Source organism: Epinephelus moara, chromosome 11 (genome assembly GCF_006386435.1).
Source record: "Epinephelus moara isolate mb chromosome 11, YSFRI_EMoa_1.0, whole genome shotgun sequence".
In the NCBI taxonomy this organism is placed as follows: domain Eukaryota; kingdom Metazoa; phylum Chordata; class Actinopteri; order Perciformes; family Serranidae; genus Epinephelus; species Epinephelus moara.
The window spans coordinates 24,929,214-24,953,416 of NC_065516.1; the positions used below are offsets into that span (position 1 = coordinate 24,929,214).

The window sequence follows — 24,203 nt, forward strand, 5'->3', positions numbered from 1 at the left end:
AATGTGTTTTTACCTTGTAGAGGCGGATGGCGGCCTCATGCCTCTGGTTGGTGGCGTGTAGTCTCAGTTTATCCACGCTGTTGCTGTAGTAGTCACAGGCGTTGCACTTGAGGTGCACAGGGTTGCCAATGGCCACACACTTTAATCTCCACTGGTTGGCCTTGCCTCCCTCCTTGATGTGGGCCACCAGCTGGTGCTTCTGCATGTGCTTGTCCGTCTTGCAGTGCAGCTGAAAGTTGGCCTTAAGCTGCGTGTTGTAGCTGCAAAGCTTGCACTGGTAGACGTCGCCAACCACACAGCGCCACTCCTCTTCGGGCAAAGAGCGCTCGGCATTGACGTGGGCGTTGAGAGCCTCCAGGCTGTCCGTGGAGTAGCAGTTGCACACAGCGCACTGGTAGAGGCGCAGCGAGGGGTCGTTGATAGGTGGCGACAGGGAGGAGAGGGAGGGGTCTGATGAGGACATGCCACCCATTCCACCCGAGGACACCAGAGATAGGTCGTCTGCCATCAGTTGACCACTGGCAAGACGCAACTCCGCTGAGAGGTCACTATTCACTGCGGAGAAAATGAGCGAGAAAGCAGGTTAGACGGCAAAAAGAAACACAGAACGGTGTTTAAAGGCAGAGCTTTCATCAGGATTACATACATGGAAGCACAGGAGCATAACATGTCAGATAGAAGGCAGGCAGTGTGCACAGAAGGACGAATGGTACATAAAAACAAAGAGCAGGAAAACAAAGCTCGGGTAAAAATGAAAGGCTGGCATGCATACGGAGGGATAACGGATAGAGAGAAAGAGAAAAGGCTCTTTTAATGAAATTAAGCGTGGAGAGAAAAGTGAGTCCTCCATGCAGGCCTCTCTCACACAAAAGGATTTGATAAAATAAAGCCTCGCAGAGGACTAGGGCTCCTTACAAAGTCTTGTCTATAAAAAACCCTAATAGGATTGAATCAGGATCAATTACAATCATCCTTTTCAACTTGCTAACTCGCTCATCAGGTAGCTTTAATTACTGCTCTCAGCAATGGTGGGACAACGGTTTTAGGGCTGCAGGCTTTTCTCACATCCAGGCACAGATTTGAAAAGCTGATCAATGCATTATACAAGTTTTTTTCTTTCTTCTTCCCGCCCACCCTGGGACAAAAAAAAAAGAAAAGATCTGCCATTCATAGAAATGTAATTAACTCTTTCGTTTGATCCCTTCATTGTCTCTCTATGCATGTTACCAAAACTAATCATGTCTTTTTTTTCAGATAATATCACAACACTGTGTTTGGAGCGCAGAGGATTTAACAATTACACATCATCTGAATCTGATTTTTTTTTTTTTTTTTACAGATTAAGTATAATTCCCTCAATTAGTCGATGACTAAATATGAGTTTGTGTGTCACACTTTCAGCTGAATGACGACGCAAAAGTGAGCAGATATTAAGAGTGTGTATATCTAAATTTGCATGCACACATATATTCATCCTGCGCCCATGTGTGCATTTTTGCGCCAGTATTTGAATACATAAATATTCTACCACCATCTAAACCTATGTACAGCTGCGCTCACTATGGGGAGCTGTGTGTTATCAGTGTAATTCACTGAGAGTACATCTGCTGGCTGGGCTGTGACCTCCACACTAGAGGAGGGAGTGGGTGTGTAACACTGCAGGGTCATTGTTAAATCTCTCTCACTCCTACGGGAATCCGCTTCCTGCTGTGTGAGAGTGTGTGTATGTGTGTGTGCGTGTGTGTACATGTGTGTGAGTTCTCTCCAGGGTGAGCGAAGGTGGGGTGGGGTGTGTATGGGGGGGGGGATTAAGCTGACTTAAGAAAATTACAAATGAAAGATTAAGAATAATTCTCATGTGGCGTCTCATAATCATTTTTTAATCAGCAAGAGGGGTCAAAGAAAGGAGACAATGACAGAGGGACAATATGAGAGCGGAGATAAGAGAGGAAGAGAAAGAGAAGAGGGTGCGGCAAAGGGGGGCAAGGTAAAAAAAGGATGGGAGCAAAAAAAGAGAAGGTGAGAGGGCAGGAAGAAAAATGAAGAGCAACAAAGGAAAGGCACAGAGATAAAAACAATACCCAGATGGCATCAGATATACGACACAAAACACATAAAACTGAGTGAAAGATGAGACAAAGAAACCGATAAAAACAAGCTTGAGGGCAAATATATTAAAAAAAGAAAATACTGTGTCACACCCTCAACAAAACTTTCTTTGCATTTTAATTGACTAGTATCGCTCACCTAGACCAGACCCGAGAGCAGCCGCCGTTGCAGGATCTAGCTGGAACGGGTTGATCATCATCTGAGCGTCTGGGCCGCTGCTGCCAGCCGGGCTCTCCAGTTTTACACCTGCCAGGCCCATGTTCTGAGCCAGGTAGTACTGGTAAAGCTCTGCCTCAGCCGGGGCCAGGCCCAGATGGAGGCTGTGTTGGATCTGCTTCATGTTCTGCTGCAGCAGCATCATGTTGTGCATGTGCTTCTCGCTGGTCATATGGATTCGCAAGTTCCGCGCCACGTTGGTCTCATAGTCACACACCTGTTGGAGGGAAGACGGGATGAATAGAATTATTTAAGACATCTGACTCTGCTTATTTAATTATCATCATCAAAGCATTGTTTTATTTTTCTAATAAAATTAAAAATCACTGGGATTAATTTTCATTAATGGTCAATTTATTATAACCATTTATATAATGTTTAAAAGGGGCACTTAGAACAAATGAAACAACAACTGTCGTCACACCCCATCCACTGAATAGATAAAAGACTTCTGGTAACGATGACGAATTCTCTATGGTTTCTAAAATGTATGAGAAACTCTGTTTTATAATGTCCAGAGGTCAGATGATGTGGCCAAGAAAAATAATAGACATAGTGACGCAGAGGGAAATAACTGGCTCATTGTTTATACATCGAAACAAGCAAATTGGTATGTAGCTACCACAGCACTACAATGACACTGTTGTTTCATTACCTCACAGCGCCAAGTGGGCTTCTGTTTGGGCTTGGATGGCGAGGGTGCACCGCAGCCTCCACCGAGGCTGGCACTGGGCACGGGGTTGGCGTGGTTGTGGTTATATTGTGCCTCACTGCCACCGTTCTGGAGTGTTTGTACGTTGTTTAGATGCTTGTCCGACTGCATGTGGATGCTTAGGTTGCCTTTGGTGGTGGTTGAGTAGTTGCATACCTAGAAGGGAAGAATTTATACAGTGATGCATGATGTACACAATGTGCATTTATCATAAATACTAGCTGATATCTGATGAATGATTTTGTATGAAAACTCTGATTTCTTTTGAGATGATTACTTTAACCTTTATAGCTGTAATAGATGTTGTTGAAGAAAAAGAAAGAGACAAACACATTTAACTCCCTCCTTCCTCTCTTCTGATACTGACTTTTCATTTGACTAAAGATATCCTCCTCATAGGTCGCTATAACTGGTCAGATACCCATGCCTCAAAGGTGTCTTCAAAAGCAAATTGCTTTAACTGTATTGTCAAAATTATGATATACTCTTTCTATTAGCTGATGTCCACCAATTAGTTGATTAGGTTTTGGTTAAATCGAGGATAAAAGTTGGCTTATCAAATAAAAACCCAACTAAAATGGTTAAAAATAAGGACAATGTCATGATTCTGAAATTTTATAAAGACAAAAAAGACAGAGGTAAAACCATAGAGTCCACAGAGATGAAAAATTAGATCGACAGACCTCACAGCGGAAAGGCTTGTATCCACAGGTATAGCTTTCGCCTCTGGCTAAACGAGGGTGAGGCTGTCCTGTGCGGCAGTACACACATGATCCACCAGACTCCGGATGTTTCTCCTTCATGTGAGCGTCCAGCGTCTGCTGGTACTTGTAGTGCCAGTTACACTTGGGACACTTCAGCGTCTTACAGGAGTTACGCGAATGCATCATCGTCATATGCCCTCCCAGAGACCGCGAGGATCCCAAGACCGTGTCGCACTTGGGGCACTCCACCCCACTACCTGGAGACCCTTCACCTGGACCAGGGGTACCAGGTGTCCCTGGAGTTCCAGGTGTACTGGGATTTCCTGCGTGTTGATGCAGAGGTCCAGGACTCTCATCATCTCTGCGCAACATCATCATGTCAAGGGGGTGGGAGGATGGCGACGACCCATCCCGTCCTGCCAGGGCTTCGCTGGTTGAGTCATTGCTGCTCTCCCGCTCTCTGGCAGCTGCCAGGGCAGTGGACAGGCGGCTCTTCTCCATCTCCAGCTTCTCACACACAGTCAGGGAGGAAGAGGAGGTGGATTCAGGGCCTTTGCTGTCACTGTTAAACTTTAGCACACTGTTGGAAAGGGGGGAAATACTTTGGTTTAAGAGAGGGAAATCTTTGCTACTGGTGCTGTCGGCCCGCTGGCCTGTCATTGCCATGGTCATGGCCTGTTCCTCCTCCTCATCAACCTCCATTTCTACTCCACCACCATTGGAGTAAGCATCCTCATCCTGCTCTGGACTTTCTCCACCAACTGCACCGGGCTCCCGCTTGACATGCGGGTACTGGCTCAGGTCCGGCCCATTGGGTTGCAAAGTGCATGTGTCCCTAACGTGGCCCTTGCAGTCACTATCAGAGTTCCGACCTTCCAGGTTGCCACCAGTGGCAGCAGCAGCAGAACTCCCGCTGGGGGTTCTGTGGGCACCAGCCCCTCCCCCGAGGTTTGGGTTGGTCTCAGCCTTTGGCATGGTTTGGGTTCTGGGGGTTTGGTCATTGGAGGAGCTGCTGGCACTGCCCTTCAGGAAGGCAAAACCTGCCTGAAGGGAATCGGCATTCTCCCCACTGTGGAAAGCATTCCACAAGCCGCGGAGCCCCGTGTCTGGCCCTAGGAAGTTGGCAGGTGTGGGGTAGTGGGGTAGCACAGAGTTGGGGGGGTTTTTTGGTTCCAGAAAGCTTATAAGAGGTTCTTTGTCCTTGCCGATGCCCTGGATGATGGCAGAGACGTGCTTGTTGCTCAGCAGCTTCTGCTCCTGATCATTCAGGGTCATACGGTGGTCATGGACAGCATGTGTCACGAAGGAACGGCTGTAGCCAAAAGACAGCTTGCACAGGAAACACATCAGCACAGGCTTCCGCCGCCCATCGGCTACGCAGCCCTCAAACTTGGACAAGTCCACATTGTTGGGGACATCTTTGGACACACAGGAGTTTTTGGCTGCACCATCCGCCTTTAGATAGTCTTTGTCATTCTTGTGGCGGAGGTCATAGACACGGAAACTGTGCAACACGGGACCAACGCCCGCCAGCCCTCCAGCTGAGGTATTTGGGAAGGAGGGGTGGTCGGACGCTAGGGAGTTATTCCCCAGGGATGAGGCGATGTGGAAGGTGTTGATGATCTGGGGGTAGAAGGACATGGGTGCAGCGGGCTGCTCCAACCGCTCCCCCCCTGGGCTCAGGCCACTCTGGCCACTGCTGACCTGGGCATTGGGGAAGGTCTGGGGGGACAGCAGGCCCCTGAATTGGAGAGGCCCAGAGAGCCCCCCCTGGTTGCCACGCTGCTCTTTGGCGTCCTCCAGGATGAAGGCAGAGCCATCGGGCTGGTAGATGATCTCGCCACTCAGGTTCTCCACATCACTATCCTCTTCCAACTCCATCTCGCTGTTCATTTCCCCCACTTCTGCAACACCCACCTCACGCTCTCCCTCATCTTCGCTCTCCTCCCCTACCATCCCTTCAACCTCCTCACCCTCCTCGTGACCTCCAGTGGTAGGCAGGCGGGCATTGGGGCAGTGGTGCTCCATGTATTTTTGTAAACTGGAGAAGGAACTAGAACATTCGTTGCAGGGGATCTCCTTTGCCGGTGCCACGGGAGACGTGGCAGGGGCAGAACAGTCCGAACCCAAAGCTGCTCCTCCTCCTCCTGGTAAAGTCCCGGTAACACTCCCTTTGTTACCGGTAGTAAAGCTTTCTCTCCGACTCTGTTCGGTTACAGGGTCGGTGGTTGCACTGACAGTGGTGGGGGTAGCAGTGGACCTCAGTGGGCTCACAGCGGGCTCTCCAAGGCCATTCTCTGGCTCTCCAATGGCAGCAGGCGACGATTGGCTGTTGTTGGCGTTGTTGCTGTTGGCGACACTGGTCTCCATGGCGACGACGGAGTTGTCCTCAGCAGCAGCATCCAGCCTCTGGCCACCATGTTCCTGCTGCCGTGATGACACCATAGGGGGAGAGTCACAAGTTGCCATGACGACCACTACATAGGGATCTCATCTCATCCAGCCTAACAGGGACCTGGGTTGAGAAAGACAGGAATTAAAAAGGACTTAGGATTCAGTAGATGGTGTTTAACAGGAGATAATGTTGGCTAATTCTAAACCACTGTTAACATTATTCTAATCAACTCCAACTTATTCTCACCCCAAAATCAACATTGTATTAACTGCGTTGTTTTAAGACTCATTTGGATGAGAAACATGTTACAAATATTGATCTACACACCAAAAGTTACAGTTGCATCTTACATGCACAAAACAAAATGACATTCTACCTCTGTATAGCCCACCACCCTCCAGACATAAGACCAGTGTTAAGGAGCTAACACCATGACAACTTTTGAAAAGCAGAGAAATCTAATATTAACTGCTCCCGCTTGCGTCTTTGTCTTAAACCTGGCAGACTGAGATTGCTTGCCATGACCACAGAAAAAAAACCCATCCTTGAACAAAAGTTTCGTCTCTTATTGACCCCAGGGACCAGAGCTTGGAAACAGGGGAAATTAGGTATAAATGAATGAAGCTGCTCCCACGCCAGCCGGCAGGAGGGAAGTTTATAGGAATAACCCAATTGTCTAGTAAATAGACTCTTTGATCGACATACCACTGTGCAACACTGGAAGCTAGAAGCAGTTTCGCCTCTTTTGTGTCCTGTGTGTGCTAATGCTGTGTTAAAAGATTATGGTGTCAGGTTAGTACCAGCTAGCTTTGCATAACCTAAAGTTGTGAGCAAATTACCAAACACACAGAGGTAACAACTATCAAAGTTTATCAAATACCTTATTCGCAGAACAGTTAGTGTCTTCCTTTAAGAGGAAGAGTGGATTGGAGTTAGAAGAGTCCTTAGTCATTGGCTAAATCAGTCTTGGCATGTTCTTACCAGTCAGGAGTTGCTAATTAGGCTGCACCTATTAACCTATTAATGCCCTGAAGGTATGACTTAGACTCTGTGTGGACAAGGAAATTACGAAAGTGTATATTGTCATGCAGCTGAGGGAAGCAAGAACAGTGTGTTGCAAATGAGGGAACCCCGAGGGGTACATGCAATTCTTTTTAAATGTTAATTTAAAAACTATCACTGATGCCATTAATTAAGCGATTGATTCTAAACATTTGAAATTCAGCATTCAAGGGTTTGACACAGTGCTGCACTGAACCTTTTTGCTTCACCAAAAATGTTTTGCGCTGGTCAGAGGGTACTGGGCTGAAAAAATATTTCAAAGTCCATACATTTCAAAAACGTTTGAAAGCCACTGAGGTAGAACACCGCTTGTGGCAACTTTTCAACGTGAGCGTGCAGCTGCAGGAATAAATCAGGAAATTAAAGAATATTTCAAATGTCTTTTCATATAAGAGTTATAAAGGGAAAACGTGAGAGAGAGTAGGAAAGAGGGAGAAAGAATGAGCGTCCATAAGGAATGATGTTTGGAATACCAGCGAGATGTTATCAATCCTGGGCGGCTGCCCATCTCTCAACCCCTCACTACTTCAATCTCTTGGCTTTTCACAACAAGCCACAAATGCAACGGCGAAGGCGCACACAAACACATGCACACAATGTACAAAAAAAAAAGCCTCCCAAGCCCAGAAACACACACAGCACCCCCCAGTCATTTCATTTTGTAATCATAGGCATAATTTCCCATCACCTAAAAAGAACAAGAGGAAAACAACTGAGACAAAGCCATAAGAGGAGAGAAAGAAAAACAGACTAAAAGCTTGAGAACTGAAGCTTCATTGCTACTTAAAAGAAACAGCTTTCTTGCTCAGCTAAATGCAACAAATGAACTAGTTGTGCATGCCAGTTTTTTTGTTTTTTTTAGAACTTGATACAGTACCAGCGCCTTTCAGATGCTTGCGTGTAAATGAGCTGGCATTAAAAGAAAGCTTTAAAGAGCCATGTTAACCTTTAACCCAATCCACCTGCTGCTTAATTCTGCCTCTCTTTTCCTACACTCCCTCTCTCTCACAACAAAGCTACAAAGCAATTAGAGGATTAATCTGCAACAATCCAGGGCTAAACAAAGCCAGTGGGAGGGACAGTAAAAGCGTGAGGAATGAAATCAAACGTGTGTGAGTGTGTTTGTCGGGTGCATGTGTGTGCACGCGCTATAATCAGGTCTAATCTGACATATCCCAGAGATGATTCCATGGGGACTAGTGATAGATTAAAAGAGAGAAATTATGTTTTCTCTCTCTGTGTCTCACTCAGTTTCTGTGTCTCTATCCGTGAGATTAAAGGAGAATTCAGAAGGAGCAGAAAATGAATTTCAGCGCTTATCTGTTGAGCATGGATGTGGCAAAATGTAGGTGGACGTGTAGCATGTACATTAAGTTCTAAGCATTGGTATGTACAGTCAGGCGGAGTAAAGCAAACATTGTTTAAAAGAATCTTAATGGAGAGCAAAAATGTCTGCCAAAAGCTGAACATTTCTGTGACAAATACCAACATCCATCTTACTACCGTGATACAGTAAACTCACCGAACGTTAGATTAAGAGGATTCAAAACAAACATTGCACTTAATCTGATTTTTCTTCTAACCCACGTGATTTTTAGCCCAAGGTGCGGATCCTGCAGATAACAGCTATGATCTTCTATACACAAACAACACAAACACACCTGTCTAGATGCTCACTCACACTTGTGATTGCAAAGAAATTAGCAGCAATTAGCTCTGCATTCTAAACAAGCATGGAGTCGAAACAGGCCAAATATGTGTCATGCCACAAGAATGCACGGTATTAACACACACACACACAACTACACACACTCGGCCTGTTTCACCACAAATTTCACAATTTCAGATACAGCCGTGTGACAGGAAAAGAAAACAAAGTGAATCTGGCAGCAGAGAAAAAGTATATAAAATAAAGGCTTTTCCACATCCACTGAAATTACAGCTCATTCATTTTAAATCGTCCATTGCGCTCACCTGGCACCAAAATAACATACCGGGCTTCTTCCTGCAGTCGAACATAAACATATTTCATTTTTCCACCAGTGTCCCTCTCACCAAGGTTTGTCTTTAATGTGATTGAGGGTAAAGCTGTTCAGAAGCAGTGGGTTTGAGAGCTAATGCGACACATACGACAGGATTTACTACTTGTCAGTGGTGTCATTTCGCTGCTTATTTCATCGGGGAGCAACCCCTTTGAATTGTAGCTCGGACATAAAACACTGCGGTTTATGAATTATGCATCTCCTAACACTTTAAGCACGGAATTATGTCTTATGGATAAGCCAATGTGTTAAGCACTTGCCACTGACACATCACCCCTAATGCTAACAGGTTAGCTGCTGTTTACACGTGCACTGCCTGCCGACAGTACTCTAACTGTCCATTATTTTGGTATCTCTGGTTCTGATTGAGCCCATTAATTGTCGCCAATAGAGGACGAACAAACAAACTAACACTGTGACTAATGTTTAAGTTGGATATCAGTGTCTTTTAAGAGCTGACCCTCATTTGAGGACTCAAAGTGGAGCTGTTTTTTTGCTTTTCAGAAGACCGGATGCAAGATCTTAAGTAAAATGCTACAGTCTTAGCTCTTAACTTCGCCCATCCTCTCTTATGAAAAAAATATGTGGTGCATTGCAGCCTGGTGGAGGCGTTTGAAGTCATTCTGATCCATTCAGCATGTGTTAATTTAACTAGTTGGACAGAGAGGTAATTAGATGTCTGATCTTGCTATCAAGAGAATATAATATTTTCATCTACCTTTCTGAGCTCAAAGCAACATTTTGGACACCAAAGTCTTCAGACTTGCACGGATCAATATAATAACTCATAATCAGCTCTATGAAAGCTGATTACCTGACATTTTGTCTCAAGAATAAACAGATGGAAAAGTTTTGTTTTTCCTCCATTCCCCAGGCTTTGCACCTTTCACGGCAGCACTGCCCACTCCTGCTTCTTTTAAGGCAGATCATGTTACTGCTAGCTAAGAAAACCTTCCTCCCTCTCTCCCCCACTGGCTTCCTTCGCTCTGCTGACCAACCAGACTACTTTCATTTGAAAGAGAGCGATAGATAGACAGATACATAGAGCGAGAGAAGGAGAGGGAGAGAGGGAAACTAACAATGACGCCCAGGTTTTTCCACACTGCAGAAACAGTTCCCGTCTTTTAACAGAAGAACAAAAGAGATGGCCCGAGCCGCTCCTACCTCTGTTTTTTAATTAAGCATGTCGCCTTGCTTTCACATCACATGCACACGGACACAGTCTCACACACACACACACAAACACGCACACACACACATACACTAAGGTAATTAAAGTGGCAGATCAGATCCTGTGAGAGGCAAATAATAGCCCAGGAATGCCTGGTTTGGACACTGCTAGTTCTGATGGGAGAAAGGGGCTAAGGGACTCTTTGGCCTATTGTTTTTCTCCCCCCTCCCCTCCTCTCTCCTCTATCCCTCCATCTGCTTTTCAGTAGCTCCCTGAGAGACAGAGAGGCAGTCTAAAGCGGGGGATTTCTCCACTTCTTTTTTTTCTTTCTCATTTTTTTCCAAACTTTTCTCCTCTCTCCGCCTTATTTGGGTTTTTCTTAAAGCGCTTCCGGATTAGCTAGTAGTTGGATCCTGTATCTTACAAACACTACCAAAGAAAAATACTGATACACTTGAATATTGCAGTGTTATAAACCCTATAAAACCCTATAGACTTTTAATTAATAGTTGACATGCAAAGACCCGTGGCAGTGGTTCATTTTGTGCAGACTGTGAAGTCTAGTGTTGTAATCTATCTTAAGCCATTTGACTCTTCCAGTCCAACTTAATAACACACTGCAAGGGTAAACACAAAGAACAGGGGCCTATGAAACAGGTAGTCACAAACAGCACACCTCTAGCAATGACAGCTCACAAAGAAATCACAATATATCGCAATATATTGAATCGTAACCCCTGTATCGCGATACGTATTGTGTCACCAGATTCTTGCCAATACAGAGCCCTAATGTCAATTATAAGCTTGTTCCGCTGTAATAAGTGTGCTGACAACACATGAAGTGTCACAACAACATGTCCACAGTGCAGACCCTGAGGTACTGAGCTCCCGGTGATGTCAGGGTCTCCTCCTGCTTTTGTCCTCCTGTCAGACGATCGCGCATTAGCCAGAAATGCAGCCTGTTAAATGCCAAACCTGTAATTGCAGTGTCGCCACACTGCCGTCTTTGTTTACACGGGGATCTGTTGGGTTCAAATTCTTCATCACTAACTGTCCCATATCTTAATGCAAGGGCAGACAGCGCTGTTAATACTGCTGTGAATATTTAGAGGATCTGTAAACACTGGAATTAGGCAGATCGGTGCTTTGGGATGTGGTCAGTGAAGTTCCAAATGTTTTTTCCCCTCTCTGCTTGTCAAACTGTTTGGACACATGTGTGAGCACAGCTAATAACTGGCAAAATTAAATCCAGGCTGAATCTTTAAGGTGACCCATGAAAGCTCATAAAGTCAAACAACAAAGTCAGGAGACAGTTTGAGACCACGGCTATGTGTCCATTCTAGGTCTCCGAGAAGGTCATCCCTCTCTCGGCATGTGGCCCCTCAGTCTAACACCAAATCTTCTATCAAAATGTCACCAAGCGTTAGCCAAAGACAAAGGCGAAGGGCTCTGTGAAAGCCCCTGCATCCATCTCCCACTGTCAGTGCCATGAATAGGCCTACTCTGGTCTAATTAGACCTGTTTATTTGTTGCCATGCAGAAACGGAGGGATGAAAAACGAAGTGGATGAAGGAGGAGGGGAATTATCTCCTTCCTCACAATGTGAGGGGAGCTTCGGCTGCCATCAAAGAGCGCTGATGCGTGCGTGCACAAACACATATGCACACATGCACACAATCACAGAAGAGGGCCTAATGCTCTCTGTTTAAAGTCTTAAAAGGAAGGACAGAGGGAGAAAATTGCAAAAGGATGAGAGGGGGAGGGCTTTTGCGTGACCAAGTTTTTTTTTTTGTCTTCTTTACTTCTGAATCTCACAAAGGGTTTTCACGCAGGCCTTGTTTGTTGCCTGGAGGTGTAATATTAGACCCTAGATGCAGTAGATCTCCCTGATGCCCCCCCACGCCCTTTTCTGTCCTCCCGTCCTCTTCCCTGTGTCTCCCTTGTGAGCAAAGACCTTCATTACCAAAAGACACCTTATCATTATTGCAAGGCGCGGCCCAGACACCTAAAGCAAGCCCCACTCCATTTAGCACAGGAATCTTGTTCGACAAATTACCTACTCCGCAAAAAAATGCCTTTTAGCGAATCAAAATCAAAATTACGCCTACATGAGCAATGATCTGGGATTGTAGTAGGAGGCGAAAGAATGGAGAGAAAGGTTCAGAGGAGGAGGGGGAGCCAAGATAATGAGGAAATGTAGAGGACGGAAGTGGCCCTTTTTTCTCTTCCTAGAGTAGGTATGCAGGTTCTATCCCTCAGGTTGATGACAAGTAAATTGGTCTCATTGGTTGCTCAGGTAACATACACCCAACTGCCCTCAGGTCCTTACCTGATATCTCATTGTTAGAGAAAAAAATAGATCTGGGTGACCTTGGAAATAATCTGCAACATGCGAGATGAGAGCGTCATAGGACATGAAAAATAGTCAAGTATGCAAAAACGAACTTGTTGACTCAGGTGAGAACAAACTGTGAACCCAGGGGCCGCGTTTGTCTTCTCTCTCACAGCAACAAGAGAATCATATCACTCAAGCCATGGATGGGTCCCCAAATCTGATTTAGGATCAGATTACACCAGCCCCTATCCTAACTTCAACCAGGCTGACGTGAAAACATCTATCATGCCCTCCTGCTAACAGGCAACCACCTCAAAGACTCTAGGACATCCTATTGAGTTTAGAGCCCAGTTAAATTTATTTCCATAAAGCAGTTTTTCAATGTAATACCTTGGATGTGTATCCCAGGTCAATGTCAGTGTTTATCTGTCGCGTGTACAGTTTCATAGAGACAAAGTTTAATGGATTAAAGACAACTTTGACTGGCTGTAACATTTTTACAAATGGACTTTGGGCTTACACAGTCCAGTCTAAATATATGCACAAGTCTCACGCCTTTGAAGAGGCAATATTTCAAACTAAACTCAAACTGAAACATGAAAATAAACAGTGAGACACTGCTGGGTCGCAGTCACCACTTACTGCCCTTGCTAAAGATTTTTCCAGCATCAAAGGCAAAGCCAATCTACATAGCTAATGCCTCCATTTTTTTCTTAACTCCCCTTCCTCGAACTCAGAACAGCAAAGACCGAGGGGAGCGAGAAAAAAAAAAGTGGGGATTTTTCTTTTGCCGGCAATCTGGAAACACTCTCTAGTTAATTAGGGTTGATTGGAAATGAACCGCACAAACAAAGGGCAGCCTATGCCCTGACTATTATGACCGTGCACGCGTGCGTACACGTGCACAGGGGGGGTACTATAACCACCTTAGAAGCTCATGCTGGTAGACGCTCCGCTCTCTAGACTCTTCCCCTCCGCCGCTCTCTTTACCCCCCCCACCTCCGCCACCCCCCAGATTAAGGGAATGCACCGCCAAAGAATGTGTGACGACCTCCACTGCCACAGAGCAAAACTTCCAGCCCCTGACGCCACAAAAGGCAAGAAGGTAATTAAGTTTGAAAGAATAGAAGCACTGCCACAAACAAAGCACCAGTGTCCATGGGGAGGGATTGGAGGAGGGGGGGTATTGGTGTGTGTGTATATGTGTATATGTGTGTGCGTGTGAGGGGGGGGGGGGTGAAGCAGAAAAGCCATTAACATTCAGTGGCCGGGTGAGAGAGAGGAAGGAGGGCAAAGGGGAACTGAGGATGCCATTCTCCCTCTCTGTGCTTCTCCCTGTCTTTCTCTATCGCAGCACGACTTGTCTGTCCATTCTTTTTATTTATCTCTCCTCTTTTTATTTTCTCTCAATCGCCCTCACATCTGGTTTGGAGCCCCCTCCCAAATCACCCCTCACTACACTGCAACAGCCCTCCAATGCTCTTTTTAGGCCCCTTTGCTGTTCCTTGTCGTTGCTCCCCGTGTGAGCGGTGCCCCCCTACAGACTCACACACACACACCCTGCTTTTTTACTCCGAGCCTGGCTCCTGATTATCTGTTTGGCGAGGCCACGTTTGACGCTCTGCATACGCTGAAGCTTGAGGACGGAGCTAGCAAACAGTGACACACACACAACATCCCCATTGGTTACCACCTGAGAGTGCTAAGAGCTAACTCGATTACCACCCTACACAGTGAAATTCACACAGACACACACACACACACACACACACACACACACACACACGGACTTGCAATGTACAAACACAAAACATACACAGGGAGCTTTCATCTTTCTTTGCCACATCTCCAGCAAAGCAGTTTAACTCAATTAGTAAAGAATGTAATTTTATTTACAGACTCCCAAGTAACTCGTAATACACACACACACACTCTCCCAAAGACTCACACAGTATAAGCAAACTGTCCCTCTCCCACGTGGTTGGAGCTAAGAAAGAAGTATTCATTGCCCTTGCATGTGTGTCAGTCTCTGTGTGTGCGAGTGTGTGCATGTGTGTTCGGACAGTGGAAAGATCATGAGACACATTTACGTCAGATGAGTGAATCAGACAAACCGCCGCTAATTTCAATGAGGGATTCTTTTGAAGAGAGGAGGAGGGTGAGAACTACAAGTTAAAAGTCAGGGTGAGGCAAACAAACAGGGTCAACAATAGGTAAGTGACCGAAGCGCGATGAAGCAAAAACATCGCTTTTAGTGCGCTTGTGCACGTCCACTGCCCATCTCTGTTCCTGCACAGCTGAGGGGAAGCAAGTCGCCAACTAATTGTGGTTTTTGCGGCGTTATGTGTTTAGTAATCTGCCCCTCTTTGTCTCTGCATCTCACCAGAGACATGGATTAGTGCTAAAATGATGACTGCTTAATCCTTGATTTGCCTGTGCTAAATAAATATTAATCTAGCCTGCTCATCATGCTCTTGTAAGGTACAACATACACAATATGAAAGGGCTTAGCTGTTACATAAATCACAGCCTTATCCTTTGGATGAGGCAAAAGCATGAGACCATACACACACACACACACACACACACACACACACACACACCTCCTCTTTGCAATAACGTAGCAAGTCGAACGGGGTGGCAGGGTGGGATTATTTGCCAAGTGAAATTAATAATCTGCTAAATACAAAGCCTGGTATCTAAAATGCGTGATATCTATTGGGGTGTACATATATATGTGTCACCACAGGAAAAAAAAACAACAAATATCACTCATTTATGTTGATTCAGACCCCTCTCTTTCTCTCACTCTGCCTCTCAGCAGGTTTGTTTAGCAAAAATACTGCTGGGAACATGAAAAATGAAAGCTACCATTGCTGCTCTCTCTCTCTCGCTCTCGCTCTCATGCACACACACTCACACACACACTTAAATTGACAAGGCCGTGGTAGTGCAGCGCAGAAGAGGTTAAGCAAACATTGTCCACGTCAGTCAAGGATAGCACACACTCACAGACAGACACAGAGAGCAGTCTCTGACGCAGGCATTTCACATCCACCTGGCAAATATAAACGGCTGGTTATACTGTATCAACTACCGCGAGCCGCCGATTCTCTGCTTATTTTAAGCCGTGATAACTGCGACGCTTGTGAAACAACTTGTACATGAAACTTATCCTAAGCCACAAAAAAAAAAAAAATAGCAATGATATATTCTTAAAATACTTGCCACATCGCAGGCACAGCAGTCGGAAATTAAAAGCATGAAGTACTTTTCCAGCACTGAAATCAGTTTTGCAAGAGCAGTAAGTCCTGCTGATATTTTGGAACCTATTATTAAGCATTACAAACTAATGTGGCAACTCCGGCTACTTGTTGCCTAACATTCAGTCCTTTTTAGGGAAAGGGGGGAAAAAAAATGTCACAAATGTTGCCCTATTTGGTGAAAGATGTCTATCTATATCAAGTGGCCGAGAAACATGCCAGCAGCACAGCCAGTGATAGGACAGCACATGTTAGTCCATGCATTGTGCCACAGCAGTGTGGTTGCTGGCTGTCTCAAATGCTACTTATTGCTCTATTATGGTCTGAACAGGCAGGGACATCTTGTCTCTCTTTTGTGTTAAAGTCAGCCTATTTGTGTTTGCTTAGCCCGTGCTTATCTGTCCAACTGTCAAGCAGAAGGAGAGAAGAGAACATCTGCTTTTACATTTAACAGTTAGGAACAGACAGAGACACCTTGCTAACTGCACAGACATTTCTGCGACATGGCGACCGAACCTTCCAGTTCTTTTCCAGGGGTAACAATAAAGTTTAAAGTTCAAACCCCCGCTGTTTTCTAAAGACAGTACTCGGCGGGACCCTAGCCCTGTTATTATCTTCATAAACATAATCATAGGGCAGGTATCCTGACTGACGCCACAAGCTATGTGCCCCTCACTTAAACATCTCCGAAGCACTTCTCTGACACGCCACAAAAAGAATATTAATGTCACAAGCATTTCGACAGGGGGAAGAGAAAAAAAATGCTCGGCCTCGCAGCATAAGAAAAACAGATGAACACACATTTAGGCGCACTTGTGTACAGAGATGGGAGCAGGCATAAGGGATTTGTGGAAAAACACACAAAGACACAAACGCACACATACCTTTTGGCTTTCCAAGAGCTCGAATACTCGTGACAGGTCTAATTTCTGGACCCAGGGAATTACTAATTAACTTAAGCTTTTGGCTCTCTATTTAATTAGAGAGGTCTCCAAATGAACTTTAGACCAAAGCCATTTGCTTTTTAAACAAACCCCCTTTTTCTGACAGCTGTTGTGAGTTTGCCCTCTTCTCACAAAAACCACAAGGAAAGCACAGTTGTTATTTATGCCATCATAGGCTCTTTTTCTGGTTACCGTGGGAGGGAAGAAAGAGAATGGGGGGGGTGTGTGGGGTGGGGAGGGGGGGATGAGCAATTGAGTTGAAAAGTGTACATTTTAATTGGATTTCACTACAAACAAACAACTGTCAGATGTAATTAGCGTGGTTTTAGATTAGCACCATAATATTCCTTTATCAAATAAACACCATGTCACGCAAATCCAGGGCCAGCCTGCTGAGAGGGAACCGAGATGAAATGGACCCATTACCCTGCTGCTCGCTGCAGGAAATAACTGCTATTAGATATAAGTGACACAATAACATATTGAAATCTAACATGAGATGGAAAAAAAAAACACGTCACTGTGTACTTACTGTTAAATTATCAACATGAAATAAAGGTCTCTTTCTTTTGCCGTCTTCCCTTCTTTTTTTTTTTCTTTACCTCTGTATGTGTGTTGCATTGCCCTTAACGTGACTACCAGGGGACCGTGGAGGTCAATGACAAGGCAGCTGAAGAACAGAGTCAGCAATATCTCTCTCTCTCTCAAACACACACACACACACACACACACACACAGATTACAGCAAAGCAAAGCCAGCTTCAAACAGATACGGTACATATCTTCGTTTTTAAATTACACATATATCATGGACAGGGCACGTAATCACTGTATGTTCAGGTATTTTAATAAAATCCCCGCTGCTGCTTTTATAATATCACAGAAAGGTGTGAGGATGAGTGTCTCCAACAAGCCATGAGGAACACTGCACCATCCATCACCACATCTTGACACTTGTTTAGCGTATTGTGCTAAGGAAGAGCTCCATTCTTCAGCCATACTTTGCTTTTTTAACAATTCCTCCAAAGCCATCCTATATCTGCTCATCTAAACTGGGATGAAACACTGCAAAAACTCCCCTCTTTATTTAGTCTAGGGGCAGGGAGCTGATACATCAGTGAAACCGCTGACAAAACCGGCCCTGTTAATACCTACAATTTCATATACAAGAACATTCCAGCGCCTGCTCTGCTCTTCTTCTTTACTGTCACAGGAAAAAAAAAAGAGGAGTCTTATTATATTTTTTTTTCTGTTTAAAAGCAAATAATTAAAGATTATTCCACAGGCTGGTGCCAGGCCAGAAAAAAAAGAAGAGGCAGGGTTTGAGAAGGATAGTGCTGGCTGGAGTCTCCTCGGGGGAGTTGTGGAGACACATGCTTACTTGCCTGTATTAGATCAGACTGAGAGCTGCATTGGAAAAAGGAAAGATTCTGTTTTTTAACACTGCTCATGTATCCTTGTAGTTACAAAACAATCCACAATCAAGTAGCGTGGATGGGCATTTAGTGCATTTTAAATTTTTCGATTTTTTTTTAAGTTTCCATACTGATAACAGAGTAAAAGAATTGTGTGTTGTTCAATTATTATTATTATTAGAATAACCGAGAAGGTCTCCACACAACTAGGGCTAAATTCTTTGGTAAATTCGTCTCATCTCTCATTACACTGTTTGTTTAAGCCCACAAGTCATGCATAATTAATTAGCCACTTATTCCCTGACGAGCCCTGCCAATGGCCTTGATATCCACATGTTATTGCCTTCAGGAATACCACATGCCAATCATGTCGCATATGAGAAATACATGCACACACTGGCACGTGCGCATGCCAACACACATACAAATAATATACCTGAGCTAGAAAAGAAAGCAGAGGTGATTTGAAACACATCTGCAAAGTTTTTTATGTTATTTTAATTGATATGCAGTATCACTCTCTCCTTATTTTGTTCCCCTCAAGGTCTATTAATGTGCATTTGTCCTGTGACTGAGCTCTCTGCCTCTTCAATCCCCGCCTTTGTCTTTGGCCAACGAGGAGGGAGAATGTATCATTTGTCATGAGACGTCTTGTGCTATTGTGGTGTATCTTTTCTCAAACCTGGAGAAACTTAGTCATTCATCAACTTTTTTTCTCTCCCCCCTCCTCTCTTAACTCAGAGCTTGTCTTTTTAACTTCTCTTTGGAAGAAGTAGTTGTGCATATTCTTTTTTTCTTCCTGCTTTTGTTTTTACCTCGCCAGCTTTTAAAGCAATGAAAATACTTCTGAGAGCAATCGATAAAATGTGGCATATAACCTTTTGTACTGTGCATTATTTTGTTGGTAAGTACAAGAGGGACAAAGCTTTTTCTAAAACAGAAAGCCCGCTGAATGCTTTGTTGAATATGTAAGATGAGGACTTTGAGGCACTCACATGGACGTGAAGTGCTGAGCAAGTGTCCTTCATGGCGACTACGTCGAGGAGTATGGAGGACAAGCAATGTCACAGTCTGAAAGGTAACCGCAACTTCAAGTCTACACCGATGAACAGACGTAAAATGAGCAAAGCTACATGTGTACAATAAAGTAAAAGTTTTGCGATTAACTCCCTACCTGACTGCCATGCCACAGAAAAAAAAGACAAATGAAAGACGAGACAGAAAGTAACAGAGAACGTGAGACAGAGACACCAACAGAGCTCCACAGAGAAAGCAAATCAGTTAGACAATACGACAGAAAGAGCGAGGCCTCATTTTTTCGACAGCCTATTTGATTTGACCTAAACCTGAGAATCTTAACCACCCCCAGGGCCCACAGGACCTCAGATCAAACAGAAAAACTCTTCGAACACACGGCCCCGATTGTTCTTTCCCCACCCTACGAACCCCCTCCCTCCCCATTTCCACTTTGAAATGAAAAGAATAAACATATTATTCTAAATGAAATACCCAGACCCATGTTTTTCCATGGCTAATATCCTGTACGAGATGGCTGATGCAAAATAGGCAGGAGAGCCTGAGAACGGGACGGCGCACAGAGGGAAGAGAAAAATCCCCCTCTTTCTATTTTCCCTTAAGAGACTGATGAAGGCCTGGCGAGATGAGAGAGAGACAGACATAGAGACATGAGAGAGGGAGAAAAAGAGAGGGAGAGGGTAACGCAATCCTGACTGGCGCAGGACCAACAGCAACAAAAACATTTAGATAACCGCGCTCAATAATGAACGATTTCAATGAGGACAAAAATTACATTTCCTACAGATAACATGCCCCCTTCCCATAACAGAGCCAGAAGAGCCCTGAAACCACGTCATGCTCAACAGTGGTGCGCTGGAGTATTATGTTAGGGGAGGGTTGCAGTAACTATATTAGTATCCTTTTACCCCGCCAGAGACAGTACTTTACTGGTTCTAAGAACATGGAGTTGGCAGAGCTGAGAGAGATGGGGAGAAATATAGACCCTGTATGACAACTCGACTAGCTTCACTCGAAAAGCAACAAATCACTCCTCAACCGACCGAGCTATAACACTACCGGTGGCACGGCTCAAACGATTACCGATCTGCAATACACACTACAAGGGCCACTCAAAATAACACTCCACATACACATAACCAAGGATCGCTGCAGCGCACTTGATCCTCACAGGTGGTGCAGGTCACAGCGAGAACACCATCCCCACCTTTCCCATCCGCTAAGCACTCACTTCCTTTCATGCCAAAGTCTGTCAAGTTGTTGAGAGGGGAAGAGGCAAGAAAAGAGGAGATATAGCGTGGAAAGGAGGCAGAGAAAGAGAGAGGGAGTCTTTGTCCTCCTCCACTCAGCTCCAGCACGTTTCCTCCTCGGGTCTGGCCGGCATTAACATATGAAAGGCGAGGGAAGGCGTGCAAAAGGTCAAAGAAAGAGGATCCTGTCCAATGAGAGACAACAAAAACAGGCCACACCGGCCTTTGTGGCGTTCATGTTCTCCACTACCCAACCTCGCGCCCCTCCCTCGACCTGGGATCATTTCCATACGCCAGATGCAATAGCAATGATGACGGTTGATCATAAATTACTCACAAAGTCGAGCCGGGTCATATGGAAGTCACGGTGGCAATTTTAAGCTGCGTCACCACCCTTGTGCCCCCGCCTACTACCACTACCAGCGCAGCTCACACACACACACACACACACACACATATGCAGGCATTCACATGAAACACACCTGCCTCGCAATTCCACAGTTGCCTCTACCCAGACGATATCCGACCAAATCCTTTGCAAACATCTCAATAAAGGAAAATGTAAGAACAGTGTAGTTTGATTTGATCCATGAAAGCCGCTCCCTTCCTTCCATGTAAATGCTACCTGAGCCACATCCATCCACTACATAATTGCACACTCCAGTGCTTTAGGGATGCAGTTTAGTATATACATGGAGGCTTAGGAAGCCAAGAGTTTACCACAGTTACTCTATTATCATACATATTGCCTCACATGACAGCCTCCATCTGCTGGCATCCGAACAAACAGCCAAAAACACCAGCCCCGTGTTTCCGGGGTCCTCTCCAGCAAACACAGTCCTCTACCGGCAGCAGCGGCCAGAGACAGAGGGACTGGAGGGGAGAGAGGGAGGGAGAGAGAGAAGAGGGGTAGAGCATTTCATCTCTCTTTCATCTCTGTCACCCAGTCAAGCGTTCAATGCCCCATTCAGCGCCTGCCCAGCATTATGCAAAATAATGCTAATCCCCTTTCCCGTGCTTTCACACTTGTATAAACCGCCGTTCCTGCCTCTGAAAAGCAATTATATCAGTTTACATTCCTGTCAAAAAACAGGATTAGCATGCAAGTACTAGTAGCACCAACTAGGCCCAATCTCTATCCACCTTTGGCTAGCGGGAAGCACAGAAAATTAAATGTTTGTCCACCCTCCCCCTTAAAAAAAGAAAGTCCTGCTTCTTGGTTGGGGGTAGCTATAAAGATGTGTTGTAATTAGATATTTGGATGGAATGAAAAGAAGGGCTGAAAGTTTCAAAGGCAGAACTCCTTGTCCCTGTTATTTAGGCCCGAGCTCTTTCTCTGCCAGAATCTCGGTCTTGTACAATAATCAAAAACAAATTCAGCTATGTCGCTACACAGGGTCCATACCAGTCTCGCTTCACAGACAGCAGTGTGTTGCACATGTGACGCACGCAGACTGACACACACACACGACACACAGCTGAACTGTTGTGTCGTCCCGGCCGACACATTGCTGCCACATGCGCGCAGCCCTGCCAATGCACGAGTGCACATGCAAACACACACACTGAGCAGACAAGGAAAGATGGCAGAGTATTTTTGAATATGCAAATGCTCGTACAAGCGGAACGTGTGTAAATAGGAGTCATTGTGTGCTGCTTTAATCTGGACAGTCGGGCCTCTCTCTATCTGCCCCTCTCATGTTTTTTTTTGGGGGGGGGGATGCACACCCATCCCAAGTGACGACAGATCAGGGGACATTAGTCAGCACAATTAGCCAGGTCGTCATGGCGACTAATGAAATTTGGCAAAGCGGCCAGCCAGAGACTTAAATGAGCTAGCTGGTTATGTGCTAGCACGGGGGGCTGGCTGGCTGGCTGGCTGCTGGCTGGTTGCCTTACACACACCCATTATTCTTTTTTTCTGCCGTGGTGGTACAATAGAGTCACTTGTATCTCAGCCGATACCCACCGGCGGTACAAGCTCTCCGCCTGACAATTTGCATATGTTAATATAATTAAGTGCTAATTACACTAAAACTCGAATATTCACAAGTACCCTCCCTGGGAGCTACGGAGGGGCTTGATCTCGTTCCAAGTCTTTAACCCTCCTCCGCCTCTCGCTCAGTGTGTGTGATAGAGAGAAAGTGTGTGTTAGCGGTGGTGCCCCAGGGCTGACAAAGGAAGCCCCCCTTCTTTGAGACATAATGCTGAGCTGTTGCGGACTTCTTAGCTTCTCCCCCTACAGGCCTCGCTGAGCCAGGAGACCTTGACACTACTACTGCAGACCGTCACCCCACACACACACACGTACACACACACACACACACACACACGCACTACATAACCGAGAGAATATCACACCTTGATCTATCTAAAATATTCAGCTGTTAGATAGCTCTTTGCATCAAAAACGACATGCTTTGCAGTTGCATAATACATGTTGCATAAAACACTATCTATTAAAAACCTAAGGAAGGAGAGTGAAAGGGAGAATCTTAAAAAGACAACTTGGCCCCATCAGAGTCAAATAAGACGATCCAGCTTGGAAACCTTCAAATTAAGAATTTATTTTTTACTTTGTAAATTCAACCACCCACTATTCGTGTGAGGAGAATGCAGGATATGTTCAATATTGAATCTCCTCGGAGCTGGTGACCAGAATGATAGCAGTTATTTGAGCCATAGATAAGAGACAAAAAATCTACATGATTCCCCCCAGTGAGTATGCGTGTATGGATGTGAGAGTGTGTGTAGGCCTGCCGTTTTGATAATGGAGGACAGGCGGTTGTGCTTTTCACATCGTAATGGCCGTGAATCAGGGAGGAAGCCAAGCGGTCGTGCTACAATTAGAGCTCTTTTGTGCCTCTTCCTCTGTCTCTTTCTCCCTCTCTTTTCGTGTTTTCACTCGCTGACACTCTCCCTATCAAGGGTATGTTAAAACAGTCTACTCTGCTCTGCTGCAAAAGCTGAATGAAGGGGGGCATTTTGGGGCTGAGTGTGTGTGTGTGTGTGCGCGGGGGGGGGGGGGGGGCACAATTCGCACTGTGCTGTCGCTGGACACGCACGTATACACGCATACACACACGCACCAGATGGTACAGGAAGGAGGATTAAATAAACACACATGCACAGACACACACCTATTGGCAGACAGACGCCTCTGTGTGCACTGTCCCTTAATGAATGTCTATGGGGAGTCAAAGGGTCCAAGCTCATTTAGTTGACTCTCAATGAGATGCAGCATTATGACTATGGTAATACGCTCCTCCCTACCCCAATAATCATACACAGGTCATTGTGTCAGAGTGATTCATTTCTATCGCGCACATACGCCAGATGTTATTACGCCGGAGAGTAAATCTCTCCAATGGACGTCGATGGGCTTCCATGCAAAAGAGGCGAAACGTGGAGGAAAAGGAGAAGCAGAAAAAAATATATTGTTATAGCAGTGCTGCGTGTAGTGAGCTATACTGTTCGCTGAAGCATGACGGCTGGTAATGCAGGTTTGGATGTAGCTCTGTGTGTGTGTGTGTCTTTGAGGAGGGGGAGC

General features: G+C 45.3%; 1 protein-coding gene across 4 annotated transcripts in view; it reads right to left on the minus strand.

The window, feature by feature from the left end:
• Positions 1–24,203, minus strand: part of zfhx4 (zinc finger homeobox 4) — an 87,181-nt gene that overhangs the window by 55,939 nt on the left and 7,039 nt on the right. For 3 of the 4 annotated variants that reach the window (XM_050056742.1, XM_050056740.1, XM_050056741.1), the window contains exons 2-5: positions 3,721–6,256; positions 2,981–3,193; positions 2,248–2,542; positions 14–555 (exon numbers count right to left, since the gene is read on the minus strand). In XM_050056742.1, the coding sequence (XP_049912699.1) occupies positions 14–555; positions 2,248–2,542; positions 2,981–3,193; positions 3,721–6,210 (3,540 nt within the window). In that variant the 5' untranslated portion in view covers positions 6,211–6,256. Of the gene's footprint in view, positions 1–13; positions 556–2,247; positions 2,543–2,980; positions 3,194–3,720; positions 6,257–16,893; positions 16,990–24,203 lie in introns of those variants that run through there. The other variant, XM_050056744.1, reaches the window with a different exon arrangement.